This window comes from Parasteatoda tepidariorum, chromosome 6 (assembly GCF_982258835.1).
Source record: "Parasteatoda tepidariorum strain Cologne lab strain chromosome 6, Ptep-v5.0, whole genome shotgun sequence".
In the NCBI taxonomy this organism is placed as follows: domain Eukaryota; kingdom Metazoa; phylum Arthropoda; class Arachnida; order Araneae; family Theridiidae; genus Parasteatoda; species Parasteatoda tepidariorum.
The window spans coordinates 73,594,842-73,610,999 of record NC_141760.1 but is presented as its reverse complement, the minus strand read 5'-3'; the positions used below and the strand labels follow the sequence as shown (position 1 = coordinate 73,610,999).

General features: G+C 29.9%; 1 protein-coding gene across 1 annotated transcript in view; it reads left to right on the top strand.

Annotated features, from left to right (window-relative positions):
• The window catches only part of LOC122268551 (opsin-1-like), an 81,457-nt gene extending 66,180 nt beyond the window's left edge, over positions 1 to 15,277 (top strand). The window contains exon 2 of the mRNA XM_043038574.3: positions 13,484 to 15,277. Coding sequence (XP_042894508.1) covers positions 13,492 to 14,484 — 993 coding nt within the window. The 5' untranslated portion in view covers positions 13,484 to 13,491 and the 3' untranslated portion in view covers positions 14,485 to 15,277. The remainder of the gene's footprint in view (positions 1 to 13,483) is intronic.
• The last annotated feature ends 881 nt before the right edge of the window (positions 15,278 to 16,158 follow it).

Below are 16,158 nucleotides of genomic sequence, written 5' to 3'. Positions count from 1 at the left end.
GCTTTTCATTAAAATTTTGATTGCGCTTAAAGTATTAAATTTAAAGTTTTATATCATTTAATAGTTTCTGTTCTACGTTATCATAACTTCCATAAGCAGCATTGACAAAAACAGAAAAAATACAATAAGTCCAATATGTATAAAATATAGAATACTATAAAATACTATAAAATATAGTCCAATGGAAAATACAATAATACAATAAATACAATAAGTTAGTACTGAAACGTGAAAAATATTCACATTAGATAAATTAATAAATAGATTAATCACTGTTTTATAATGACAAAAATTTTTTCTCACCAGCATGAAAGCACGCAAATTTCTTTGAAAAGAAATGAACTTAAGATCACCAAAATTAAGTAAGGAATATTTAAATATGTGTTTTTCAACTACTGTAGAACTTGTTGCAAAAGTTAACAAAATGACGTCTACGACATAATATTTATCATTTATCATTACATTGTTATTCTAGAGCGGGATGTATTTAATACATTTATTCATATAAATTTAAATTTACTAGTTAAAAGTAATAATATACTTACATAATTATGGGTTGTACTGGACATCTGATGTACCTGACATCCGGGATCTCTGCGAGTAGGATCATTTTCAGTCGGAAACTATCTTTCTGTGGTTTGGGTAAGCTTATTGTCTTCTAGCAATAATTAGCTGTAGCTTTAATCGCTTACTGCAACGATTATGATACAAAAGAAACATCTGGCACTTGAGTATTTGAAATTAAGTGCTTAAAATTAAGTAAGTTTAGGAAGTAAAGTAATCAATAGTAATGCAGCAGTAGTAATGATATTCGATTTTTTAAAACAATCATAACAAATAAGAACTTTAATGACTTTTAGCAAAAGTTACCCGATATTTATAATTTTTTTCTGATCTGAAATAAAACTTAAGCGCAAAACTTTTCTTTCATATTTAAGTTGGGGCTACGAAGTTGAAGTAAGTTAAAAGTTTTCTTTCTTTATCTTCTATATATATATATATATATATATATATATATATATATATATATATATATATATATATATATATATATATATATATATATATATATATATATATATATATATATATATATATATATATATATATATATATATATATATATATATATATATATATATATATATATATATAGGGGAGAGTCGGGTAGCCCCGCTCACTTAAGGAGTATTGCGTATATTTCGGTATAATACTGAGTAACAATCAACATTTTTGTATGTTTCTATTGTTTTATCATCTAATTAAATAATGCAGAAAGAATAAACCAAAACGAGTAGTTTAACTTAAAAAAATAGAAATTTAAAAAAACATGTTTTTCAGCTCTTTTCAAAATGTGTCGGGTAGCCCCGCCCAGTTACAAAAATTATGTTTTTTGGCTATTTTTTCAGGTGTAAATGAGAATGACCAATGTATTGACAATAGATAAACCTCATTTATCATTTTCATCACAAAATTATTTTATTTATTACGTATTTATATACTTATAGTGAATTCTATCATTTAATAACAACAAATGTCATACTTTTTATCATTATTAATGTATATTAATATATTATAATATTAATATATATTTATATTAAATATTTAACGAAAATAATTTAATTTAAGTAACAATAATTAATAACAATAGTTGTTTTTCAATATAAACTTATTTGGTTGATCTCTTCTTATAAACTTAATATAAAATACTTCTTATAAAATTACAATTTCACTTTGTATTTTGATTGCATTCAAATGCTTCTGTAGATTGATTCGTTCACAAATAAGTGAAAATAAATAAGTAAGCAAATAGCTTGTCATAAAATTTATGATTTCTTGATATTAAATTTGATTTGGATATATCAATTAAATTTCAAAAATATTTAATTTTTCATTTTTAGATATATAAATTTATGTTTCATATAATATTAAAACATATATTTGTTGTTAAAAATGCATATAACATTCAAATTTGAAGCAATAAAATAATAATCTTTGCAACCGTACATTTATCGACGAAATAAAATTGGGAGGTGATTCCCGACATTCATATGAGCGGGGCTACCCGAAATCCAATTTTTTTGTAAATTTGTAATGACTCGAACAATTTTTTACATACAAACTTCTTTCTTTGTGCAAATTAAACTTAAGACTACATACTTTAATGCTGTATGTATAGAAAAAATTATTTTTTTAGTATTAAAATGAAGTTTAATCGAAACATTCAACCAATTTTTCTTAATTTCATGACTACTGTATTCAACATATTTTCAAAACTATTGTTTACCATGTTACCAGCTGCATAAATACTTGAAACTTTGAAAATAATCTTTTTTTAATATAACAATTAATGTCCGATGGCCCATTGACTTGAAAAAATATTCTATACATATGAAATTGACAGTGGGCGGGGGTACCCGCTGGGTGGGGTTACCCGACAAGTACTACTTTCAATTAATTTTATAAATGTACAAAACAGTCGATGCTAGTACAAGGTCATTTTAAAATGCTAACAGCAATGCTATTTATTAAAATTTTTAAAAAAAATTCTTTTAGTGGTATAGTATTAGATCTTGGAACAAGAGTCTGTAAATTGTCATATATATATATATATATATATATATATATATATATATATATATATATATATATATATATATATATATATATATATATATATATATATATATATATATATATATATATATATATATATATATATATATATATATATATATATATATATATATATATATATATATATATACTTTTTTTTACACGAAAAAAAATTTTTTTTACTGTAAAATATTATAAAACTATATTACTAAGAAGAAAAAGGAATTGCTCATAAAATTAATATAATTTTCGAAGCCATGCCTCATAATTCAAAAATTTAGGTTTTAAATCGTTTTCATCAATTGTAAGTACTATAATTTCTTTGTACTATAAAATCGTATAAAGCTATATTACTAATGAAAAGCAATTGTACATAATATTACTTTCAAATCCATACTTAATAATTAAAAAACTTAATTAGAGAACATACCAAATAACATTCTAAAATTATAATTGTTTAAAATCTTATGTTCTAGAGTATTTTTTGTCTATTCTAAGTACGAAATATCGATTCTTCTATCAAACTTTTAAGTAAGGCAGTCTTTGATGGAAAACTATGTTTTTTAACTGCTTTTTACTATTGCTAAATCTTTTACAACCGATGTGTCTATGTTCATTATAATTCCACACATCATTATTTTCCACTAAGTGCATGCATTGAAATGGTTTGCTGCTTTTCAATATCAGGAATAGCTGTAACACAGAGTGAAAAACCCTGAAAATTTTATGTGCTAAAAATCGATATCAATTTATATTATACTAACATTTATAATGAAATTACCTACTGAAACAGAATATCACACCTTTAGAGTAACTAATTCAAGAAAAAAACTTATTTCTTACGAAAATCGCGATATTGGATTTTAAAATAGCGAAAATACAAATTGCAATATTGAATTTTTAAATCACGCGAATACGACTCACTGTGAATAATTATTAGATCGCGTGAATACGAATCGTAATGCATAGTTTTTAAATCACGTATAAATGCGAAAATTGATGTTTAATAAAACAAACGCGTGAATACGAATCGCAATATTGGATTTTAAAAATGCGTGGATACGAATCGCGATATTTGGTTTTAAAAACGCGTAAATACAAATCGTGATATTGGATTTTAAAGTCACGTGAATAGGAATTGCGATGTCCTATTTTTAAATCGCGTGAATACGAATCACAACTCTTAGCTTTTAAATCAGGTAAATACGAAAATCGATATTTGGTATCAAAATCGTGTGAATAAGAATCACAATATCAGCAAAATCCGGTGCAGTTCCAAATAATCGAAATGACGGACATCCGCAAAATCAAAGGAATCAAATTGGCGAAAGAAAGACGTAATTCTTCACGTAATTGGCGAAAGAATGCATGTAAATGTCTCGCTAACGGGATTCAGGAAAAGCTTAAAAATTTTGTCGGATAATAAGTTAGATAATATGAAATTACTAATCTAAATTTTCAACTTTTTAAACAATATTAATTTTTTTTTGATGACAGAATCAATGCTGGAATGAAGTAAAAAGTATTTTGGTAACACTATTGTTTAAATAACGGCTACTTCTTTAATGTTTTGTCGAACCTTTTTTTTGCCATTAAGTGTATGCTTATGTATGTGTGTGTATGTGTTATGTAGTGTATGCTTATGTATGCTTATGTAAGTGTATACTCAGTTTTCAGGTCTTTGTTCCCAACGCAAAGAGGAAATTTCATCGTTTTTAAACAACCTACATTTATAAATACACACATTAGTATTTAGGACTAGGGAGCTCTATACAATGAGTCTGTGCAGTAAGTACCAGAAAATTGGTGACTGAAGGCATCTTTCTAAGTGTGACCCGTTTTTGCACTCTGGTGAAGCCTTTGTAACTGACCGAATCCTTAGGTTAATCCCGTATTTTTCTTAAAAAACAAAATTCATTTTAACAGTGTTAAATTATTTATTAAATTTCAGTTTAAAACAGTATTGAATTACAGAGACGTGGTGGCTCAGGAAATAGAGCATTCCTCTTCCAAAGAGGTGAACCGGGACGAATCCCAGCGATGGCCAGTGGATGCGAATTCCACATCCGGCTCGCACCGACCATAGTGTTGACGTAAAATAACCTCAGTGGTAGACGGATCATGGGTTAGAGTCCCCTAGCCGCCTGGCTAACCGTGTGAGTTTTCCGAGGTTTTTTCTCTACACGTGACACAATTACGTGTTAGTTCCGTCAAAAAGTACTCCATGAAGGCACGATCTAGGATACGATTAATCTAGGAATCCTTCTTTACCTTCTGGATTGGGCTTAAAACTACATGGCTGCGGAGTTGAACATTAGTAGTCGTAAATTCAAAATTGGGTCGGCTGTTCAACGACGGTTATGAAATATTAAATTAGAGTTAATGCGGCAGAATTAAATTAATTTGATGGAGAATTTTGAAATAGTAATTATTTTATTTCATCTATTTTTCTGCGGAAATTTTCCTTAGATTATTTATATAAAAAATTTGTAGGAAATAAATAGCACTGTAAAAATCATCCAATTGCTACAAATAAAACTATCAAAATGGTTATTCTTAGAAAGATTATGAACTAGTTTAATAATTTTTTTTAATAATTGAAGTCTTTAAATATTTTTTCTTACACTTTTTCCATTTATATGCAAAATAGTTCAGGAGGCGAGTTATAAAACTCAGTGGTTCACTCATGGCCCACAGTTATGGGTTGTGCTTTCCTAGAATACAGGAAGCCAAGTTTAGATACATATAAAAATTTCTGATAAATCCTAAAATATTGCATACTTCCAAAGATTTTACTCGATGTGCAATTAATACATGAGAATACTACAGAAAACGAAAACAATATCTAAACATTAGAGAATAAAAAAAAAGTACATTTTGATCAATTTCAACAACCACAAAAGTTTAGGTACAAATGACAATGAAAAAATAAATTTCAAAATTTTAATAACTGATTTGATAAACCATCTTTTTAATCAACTAGAATAGACAGTTTTCCAAGGAAAGGAGAAAATTTTTCATGTTTTCTAAATCGATATTAATGCATACTGTTTTACTGGCTTCTTTCAGTCGCAATTATAATGACTACAGTTTTCAGTTTTGATATGCGGCTCATAATACGATGCCTAAAATTTTTTAACACTGTAAAAACTTCTGGATCAAACTACAGTATAAAGTATCAGCCTTATCGGATCATCCGCAAAATCCATTTTCACCGTAAAACATAACGTATTTTTCACAGTAATATTTAAAGTGATTTTTGGTAAATATTACTCAATAATACGGTAAATCAAATTTTTTGTTCCGTAGCATCTGCGCTGCCAATTTTCTACAATATTTAGGAATATTTCTCTAGTGGTAGCTAAAGTTTATGCTTTAAGGCATGATTTTTTGTTTTGTAAATTTGATTTAGATTTATTTTCCACGCCACTACTTGTAAATGATTCAAAAATTTATATGAAATGCCTTTTAGTTACATCTTTGTCGTGGTGAGGCTTTCAAAATATTTTCAGAATTATCAAATATTTTCGAATATAGGCAAATAGTGTAGTAGTTGGTAACTCTGCGTAATATGTTCTAGCAAAAGTGGATCCTACGGTAAAAAGTATTGACACCCTGAGTGCCATTTCTTTTTACAGTAATTTGATCCAGGGTTTTTTACAGGGTACGGATTTAGTTCAGGACAAAAAGGGGCGTAGGAGCAATTTAAAAATAAAATTTTTTTTTAGCTCTAAGCTACTTTATAGTTGTAGATTTATGTGTGCTTGTCTTGTTGGAAAACCGACTTTGGCCCATACAATATTTCTCTGAAGGAAAATAAATACAGGTGATTATCAAAATAATGGAAACAGTTGTGAATAAAAGGGACATTTAAGAATTCGCTTCATAAGCATTGAAATATAATCTTAGCTACCAGTTTTTTTTTAATATAAAAAAGTACATATATTAGGTGGTATGAGAGAGCTTTAGCAGAGTTGGCTACGTTTTGATTTTTTGTCAGAAGCGTAAAATGTCAGACCTCACAGATTTTCAGAGAGACCAAATTGTAGGAGCCCGACTAGTTGGAGCAACAGTGACCGAAACATCCCAGCTTTTAGGCGTTTCTAGAGGTACGCTGTCAAAAGTCATGACAGCATACACACAGCGCTGAAAGACAAGCTCAGCAAAGCAAAATAGTGGACGGAAGGAGAAGCTGAGTGAAAGAGACCGACGGGTATTAAAGCGGATTGTAATGTCTAAAAAGAAAGCAACTGCAGCCAAAGTGACCGCAGAGCTCAATCAGCATCTGGATTCTCCAGTGTCAACAATTACAGTTAAGAGATTCCTTCATGAAGAGAACATTTACGGCAGAACAGCAATTCCCAAGCCTTCAAAATCTAGGGTGTTTCCATTATTTTGATAACCACCTGTAAATACCAAGTTTTTTTTTTTTTAAATTTTATAATCATCTGAATTTTATGGTCACTAAAAAATGAAACTGCGAACCATGAGCGAAGGTCTACTACGTTGTTCGCTTAATACATATCTTTCTCGATCAGCGCATTAATCCATTCATAGCCATATGACATGTACTTACTGGTACAATTTAGTCTCGTGTATTTGAAGACAAAGAATTTGGACCATCTTAAGCCTTTTGCTGCATTCAATTTCACCTGTTTCTCAATGAATGAGATCTTTTGAATAACTATGGCCCTTTTAACTTTTTATATCATTAGTTGAACAATTTTGGTTAGAAGTTGATTTTTGAATTTACGTCTTTCACGATTTCTTTCATCATAATTGGGTACTCGCACTTCATGCAGAAGAAGATAATGATTACCCACACCCACAGATGTGAGTGATCCATGACGTCATCTCCAGCTGATAGTTTATAGCAAAATGGCGTGTTAAAGTCAAGCTAAGTTCCCCCACATAAGTTTAGAATTAATTAACGTGAAGTTAATTAAATAAAGCACAGTATCGCACATCAAATTTGTCGATATATAATTCTTTCTTTCCTGCGTTTTTTACTTAATTTAGATTTATTACTTGCATGCGTATTTTATTGTAACAGTGAAATATTTTTGTTTCGTGTACCTGACAACTTTGATGCATAATTAGTTTGTTAATGTTCTGCATGAATTCTTGTCTGTCTCTGTGTTAAGTAAAAATAAAAAAAATTGTGGAAGAATTGAAATCGTCGTGAAAGAGCACAGAATATGTCACTTAAGATAATTTATACTTGACGGGCTTGGTATACTCGAAATAAAAGAGAAAGAACAGTTGCTAACGAAAACAAATGTCACGTTTCAATAACCAATCAGGATAGAGACACCCACATTACATCACTTGCAGGTATTCCCTTGTGGTTTGTTCTTACCACGAACTAAAATTCTGCTTATAACTTGATTTGAGCGATTTATTTAAGCTGAAGGTGTATGAAATAGACTTATTTTTAAATTTTAACCTCCGAATTCCAAATACTCCGATTCGAGACTTATTTTACTAATTTTCTAATTACTTGAGATAAATTAGAGAAACTTGTTCGTCACTTTTGGGTAAAACATGAACTATTTATTTGTTGAAGATACATTTAGATACATTTTTCACATAATTAGATATATTAAATAACACTACTTGCGATTAATTACAGTAACTCTCTCTTTTGTAAAAATCAAGAATAGTTTATTAGTAAAAAGTAAATTAGACACAAATTTTGTCACTAAATACTAGAAAATAAACAGATTAGAAAATCGAAACTCAAATTCAACATACTGTAATACATTAAGAATTAATGATAAAAGTATTTTGAACTAACGATTCAATTGGATACAGAAGTTAAAAATGAAGAATGTGCGTGTTTTCAAAAGTGATTAGTTTCAACCACGAATTAATTAAAGAATAAAAATGCACCTGCTTCATCGGTAGAAAAAAGCAAAGTACAGTTTTTTCTCCTATCAATTTTTTAATGATACTTTTCGACAATTTAAAATCAATCACCGGAAATAGGAACATTTATGACTTAAACTAAGAATTTCAAGTTATAGTTTATTTTTGTGTTTTGAATTGGTTTAGTTTTTAACGTCTTTCAAGAGCATTTATTTTTCTTTCTCACAGAATTTGATGGGACTTTTGTAAAATAATGATAAGTTGGAAAAAAAATATACAATGTTACGCCTCACTGAAAAGAAAAGGATTTACATATATTTAAGTTTGAAAAAAATAGGTTTTTATATTTTAATAACTTTTTCTGGTTCGTGTATTGATTTTTAAGGAAAAATATACATAAAAGACATTGAAGACATAATTGAAAGAAAAAATGATGGTAACCTTATTTTTTCTTTTAAAAAAAATAATAAATGCACAGCTTATTGTCTACATCATAATTGCTAAACCCAGTTTCCTAATTTGAACTTAAAATTGAACTATAAATAAATAAATAGCTCATTCCATTTCATTGATTGCGGAAATTATTTTATTTAAAACCAGCTTAGAGTTGGTTTAAAACTCAGCAAAGATTTTACATTGGACAAAAAAAAGTTTAATTATTTTTCACTACTTAATTAACATTGATGAATATGCTTTACATTTTAATCTGAGTAAATCACTGGTTCGTTTGATTGACTGAAGATAAAACAGTCGTAACTATCTCACTCTAAGAGAAAAGAAGACTTTTGAAATAAGTTTAAGGTTGCATTTACAATAATTTAAAATGCTTTACTTTTCAAAGTAAACAAATTACCGATTTGAAAAACGAATGAGTGAAGGTAAAACAATTTTTTAAAGAGGAAAACACACGTATACCATTTATCATTCAAAGAAACTTTAAAATAAGTTTAAGGTTTTACTATAATGTAGCATTTATAGGCATTAGTATGTCTTATATTTTATAAGTAAATAAATAAAAAGTTGGACCATTAGTTCATAGTCATTTATCATTAAATAAGGAATACTTTTAATGACATTTTCCGATTTTATTGCGATAAATTTATATTTTTAAGCAGACATTACACTTTAAAATTGAATGAAACTTAATTTCACAATTTTATCGCTAATTAGCAGTCAATTATCGTTTGGAAAAAATCAAGAAAAAATTTATGAAGTTCCCTATAGTCGTTTAATTATATATTTTATTTTAGTTCTGTGAAATGTTTAAATGTTAGTTTTTTTAAGGATGTCGTGCGTACCAATGAATTGTAAACAATCAAAGAATAAATACAGAAAAGCACTATTAATACCATATATTAATTATAAAAGTTGAAGATTTGTTCTCTGTTTATTGTATAATTTATAATATTACAGAATAATGTAAATTACAGAATAAAAATAGACAGAAATAAAAAAGAAAAAATTAAAAAACACTTTTTACGCATAATGGAGATAAAACTCCAAAATAAAAAATTTGGAATTGTTCAGAAAGTTTTAGTTCTTAGGGGAGAGTCGGGTAGCCCCGCCCACTTAAGGAGTATTGCTTATATTTCTGTATAACATCTTTCCAGGAGTAATAATCAATATTTTTGTATGTTTCTATAGTTTTATCATCTATTTAAATAATGCAGAAAGAATAAACCAAAACGAGTAGTTTAACTTAAAAAAATAGAAATTTAAAAAAACATGTTTTTCAGCTCTTTTCAAAATGCGTCGGGTAGCCCCGCCCAGTTACAAAAATTATGTTTTTTGATTGTTTTTCCAGGTGTAAATAAAAATGACCCATGTATTGACAATAGATAAACCTCATTTGTCATTTTTATCACAAAATTATTTTATTTATTATATATTTATATACTTTCAGTGAATTCTATCATTTAATAACAATCATTTAGTAACAACAATGTTTGTTGTTAAAAATGCATATAACATTCAAATTTGAAGCAATAAAATAATAATCTTTGCAACCGTACATTTACCGACGAAATAAAATTGCGTGGTGATACCCGACATTTATGTGAGCGGGGCTACCCGAAATCCAATTTTTTTGTAAATTTGTAATGACTCGAATAATTTTTCACATATAAACTTCTTTCTTTGGGCAAATTAAACTTAAGACTACATACTTTAATGCTGTATGTATAGAAAAAATTAGTTTTTTAGTATTAAAATGAAGTTCAATCGAAACATTCAACCAATTTTTCTTAATTTCATGACTACTGTATTCAACATATTTTCAAAACTATTGTTTACCATGTTACCAGCTGCTATTTGTTGTATCCAATTTTATATTAATTTATTCGTTAATATTATTATATTTATTTGATATATTTATATTTATTCTATATTTTAATGCTTACTGACGATAGATTAGAAGAAACATCAGTGTAGGGTATACCGGGCAAATATATACCGGGCAGTAGCACTTAACCTTAAAAAAACATCAGTGTAGGTTATACCGGGCAAATGTATACCGGGCAGTGGCACTTAACCTTAAAAAAACATCAGTTAGGTTTAAAATATCGAATAAATGTAATTATATCCACGAATAAATTCATATCAAATCGAATGTAATAAATATTTCGGACATTCACCAAAGCATATCTGTGATTGCCGACATACACCGGTGAGGGTCCGAATGTACAAGAATGTAATGAAATATTCGATCTTTCACCTACGTATTTGGTGTTTGTCGACATTCACTGGTGAAAATCAACAACCACCGATTTCGGTCCTTCGCCGTGGCATTTTAACCAAACTGATGAAAATTCTTTTTCGAGATGGCAACAAAGAATTGAAAACTGAGATGTCAGGCGATTGAATAGTCATAAATATGGAGACAATATACTTATAAATGATACACTAGTACATATAACTAAACAGATCAATATGAACTGTCAGTAAAATCGCAAAAAAAAAATAACAAATTTATTTTTAACTGATGACTGATAATAAATAAATCACGTTCTGAGATGCCTTATCATTACCATGCGAGATCATGATGTTAGATTTAACCGTAAGATATACAGTTCAAGTGCCAGAACAGAGAACTCGATATTTAATTATTCAAAATCAACAAACCTTAAGGAAGGCAATTGTTTCTGTATGGAGGGTAAATAAATGTTTAAAATCTTCATCCTAAGATTGGGGGCAAAGCTTTTTTTTTTCATGTGCATGATTTTAGAAATAATTTTTAAGATTCTGTGAGTGACGACTTGCAGCCTTTATTAAAAAGAAATTCTCAAATAAAGATTTTCAAATTTTGTTTAGGAGTATATTCTCATTTAAATGGTTATACAAACCTGTTAAAATCCTGAATTGTTATGAGAAACTAATTCCTATTCCTTCAAGCAAAAATCATGACATTCTTTTTCTAAAAAATGGGACACGCTGTGCCACACCGCCTGAAAGAAGTGCCAGGTATCTGTTTTTTACCTAATGTAAATGCAGTATACAGAAAACATATTCAAAAATTGAGATCTGTACTAGATTACTCGGACAAATTCTTGTAACCGAAATTTCGTGTGAACGAAATCTCGCTTGAATCTCGCGTGGTCTAAATCTTCCATGGGGCAAAACAGCGCCTACTTAATGTTAACATGAAAGATAACACCTGCTTAACATGAAAAAATGTGATAATAAGCAAGCAATCTCTTCTTAAACTGTAGATTTTTAGAAAATGAATGCAGATTTTTAAACGTAAATACATTTTGAATGAATTTTTGCATATTTGTTATCGGTGAAATACCCACACATTCAAATATATACAGCTCCGATACATCCAGACATGACTATAAGGATTTTACGATGATTTTTAGGCATGAACAAGATTTTAGTCGACTGACTCATCTCAAATAGTGCGCTCCATCGATGTGTAAGCATTTTTTCTTCTCCTGTAGTAGTAGTACTTTATTTATGTCGCACTAGAGTTGCACAACAGTCTATTGGAGATTGTATGGAAAAAATTTCTGAGTATGAACCGAAGACGTGCCATCACAATTTTGATCCTCTGATGAGATTTTTATAACCGTCGTTGAAGATCCGATCCAATTTTTGAGTATACGACTACTGATGGTCAACTCCGGAGCATTGAACCCAATCCAGAAGACAAGGAAGCTCCTGGATCAAGTATTGGGAGAAATTTGCCTCGAGGAGGACAATTTTTAATGGAACAAACCCGCATTTGCGTTACATGGCGAGGAAGACCCCGAGAGCCTCCCACGGTTAGTCTGACTGCAAAGGGACTCTAACCCATGATCTGTCTACCACTGAGGATATTTCACATTGGCACTTAATTGATGCAAGCCGGATGCGGATTCGTATCGACCAGCCATCGCTGGGATTTGAACCCAGTTCAACTCATTGGAAGGCGAATGCTCTATCCACTTGCCCAACAACCTGCACGCAAAGTCGTACACTTACCGTAGAATAGTTTAATGAAGATCGATTCCCCGCAAACTCGGTCTCTTTGCTGACTGATCAAAGTGGTCACCCTCTCGCTTATTGACCGCAGACAGTGATGCGGAACTTAGTGGTCTCACAGTGAAATCACGCAGTAAATACGAATAAAGAGAAACAACGAGAAAAGACCATAAATAATGTCACGAAAACAACTTAATGTCAAAATACAAATCCTCAAAATACACAATGGAAGAAAGACAAGCAGAGAATCATAAGAAATTATAAGCGAATTACAGCAATTGTCCTAAAGCTCTCTCCTTTTTTCCTCGCTGTAACTCATTTGTAATTTCTTTTGTCCCTCTGATTGTCCTTCTTTCTGAGATTACTTTCAGTACTGAAATAATCGCCTTGCATTAATTGTGATCTTTAAAAAATTTTTTAATCTTAATTCATAAACAACTGAATTTTTTTTTTCATCTTCGCTCGTAAACAGAAGTAACTGTTTCTTTAATTCAAGTTTGTACTTATGTATAATAAAATATTTCCTTTTGTTTGACAGATTTAAAAATGTTTCAAAATTCGACGGAAATCTACCAGGAGTGCTTACACTGTGAAGATAACTCTTATCGTCGAAGTTTATATTTTAACATCTTTGGAAGCATCTTATCAGCAATAATCGCATTGGTTGCGGTTATAGGCAATGGAGCAGTTACTCTTGTTTCTTTTTGGGATCAAAACCTACGCAGTCAAACTGGAAACATTCTAATCGTTTACTTGGCAGTCACTGATATCTTCACTGCTTTGTTCATAATATTCCCCTCCTCTATTGCGGTAGCCGCTGATTACTGGCCATTGGGCTCTGTTTTCTGCAGAATGACAACGTGCTTCAACTGCATGTTCTTATGTTCATCTTCATTTAACATTTCCCTTGTCAGCTTAGACAGAGTAATAGCTGTCTTATTTCCACTAAAGTACGACACTTGGATTTCTGTCAGTGTCTTGATAAATGTCCTTATTTGCCTTTTCTTGGTTACTGGAATCAGTGGTTTAGTTTGTGGAGTACCCGGCTGGTCTTTATACAAGTACACTGAAGGTACTTGTGCAATAGATTACATCAATGATTTTAGAGTGGCCTATCTATATACTTATGGGTTTTCTATGTGTTATGTGCTTCCAGCTATTTTAGTTGCCATTTGTTACATTAAAATCATAATAGCGGCAAAAAAATCAGCTAAAGTAAATCCACGAATTTTCTGCAAACGAAATGAAGAAAATATAGCTATAAGTCAGGCCTCACACACTAACAAAACTGTGAAGAGTATGATAGTTGTTGTGTGTGTGTATTACTTTTGTTACACTCCTTATTGTATTGCGAATGAAACTAAGGTATTAACAGGTAAAGATATGCCACCTTGGCTAAACTATATGTCAACAATACTAGTTTATGTGTCTTCTGCTGTTAATCCCTTCATCTACGGTATTTTGAGAAAAGATTTCCGTAATGCTTTTAGGAAACTTCCCAGAATGATCAGAGATAAAATTTTGTATTTTAGGATTTAATTGCACAAAATACAAATGAACAGTAGCAGTCGTGTGTACAAATGAACAGTAGCATTTAGTATAATATTATAACATGTGGCATTCCTTGATGAACACTCTACCCCAGACTGCTAAGGCGTTCACAGCTCTAAGTTTTTCCAACAATAATTTTTTTGTATTTATTTTAATTTTCTGAAAGTGCATGATAAGAATAAAATTTGTAACGTTTCATGAATAATCATCATTAAAATCTTCTTTTCCACTGATTTTAGTCACCAAATCACATTTTGTTTACACATAAGATTATTTTCGGTTACCTTTTTAGGTCACATTGTGACGTGTCCCTAGATGCCGTAAGGATTTGCAGCAGCTTCAGATTTCAACTCATTTACATATATATTTTATTGATAAATATTCTGAAGTTTATTGATGCAATAATGCATTAATTTTGGTTAAGATGCTTCTAAGTAAATGCGTTTGTGAGTATAAATTACCCCTGTCACTCTGGTTGATTTGTTAATCTCATGTTTTTTTTGTTGTCATAGAACTGATGTTTTGTTAATCTCATGTCTTTTGTAATCGTGCTGATATTTTGTTAATCTCATATCTTTTGTCATAGTGCTGATGTTTTGTTAATTTTGATTGTTGTCAGTCACGTTTAGGCATATTCTTCCTCACGTTTGTTTTTTTAATCTGAGTTCTGCTATAAGTGTATGTGTAAATACTTCCCTGTCATTGTCACTCACTTTTGTGTTTGCCAGCTTTGTTTGAAGTTGACCTACTATTGTCTTACAATAATAAATGAACCCGCATCTTTTGGTGTCAGTGTCTACTGTATTTATTTCCCCCCTTAGTACAAAGGATGGTGAGCCAATAGCCATTCTAAAATTTGGTACGTCACTAATGTGTGAAAAAGATTTACCAAATTTGTAATACAGAGTTGCTTAAAATACGGCAATTGAATTCCCAATATTATCAACAACTGTTCTAAACATCATTTTTATTCAAGAAAAAACAGTTATGATTTTATATTAATAAAGTAAAAAGGAAATAAAAACCCGTGAGACGTTTATTTGAAGGGAAGAACCAGAATATGGGCGAAACTAAATCCTTTGTTAATTAAAAAAATAAACTAAGTAGAAGAGTGTTTAAAAAATAAACGAACAACAGTCGACGCAATACTTAATGAAGGCCTTACTTGAATAGTTGAACAACTCCATTAATAAAAATAATGAAGCGAGACTTACTTTTATCTGTAACACAAGTTATTTTACTCCTGTTATTTAAAAGTTGGAACTTCTCCAATTTAAAGTTTCTGCTGTTAAACATATAGTACCGAAAATTTGGCAAGGTAAGAAAAAATTCACTTATTAGACTTCTGCAATTTATAATGAACAAAAGTGGAGCTTTCCCACAATTTAAATTAGGCCTTTAAACACATATAAACCATTGATCATTCTGATGTTTCATATTTTGGTGTCATACTGTTTATGCTTATAAGGTACAGAAATGTATAAGAACCTCATACTGAAATGAAAATGCATAAAAATCAGAAATAGTACTTTTTATGCATTAAAGCGAACGAGCTTGAAACTTTCGAACTAATCGTTCTTCTGATTCGTATAATCGAATTTTTAATGTACAGTCGTATATAATCTTCTTTGACTTGCGCGAAAAGATACATTGGAAACAACG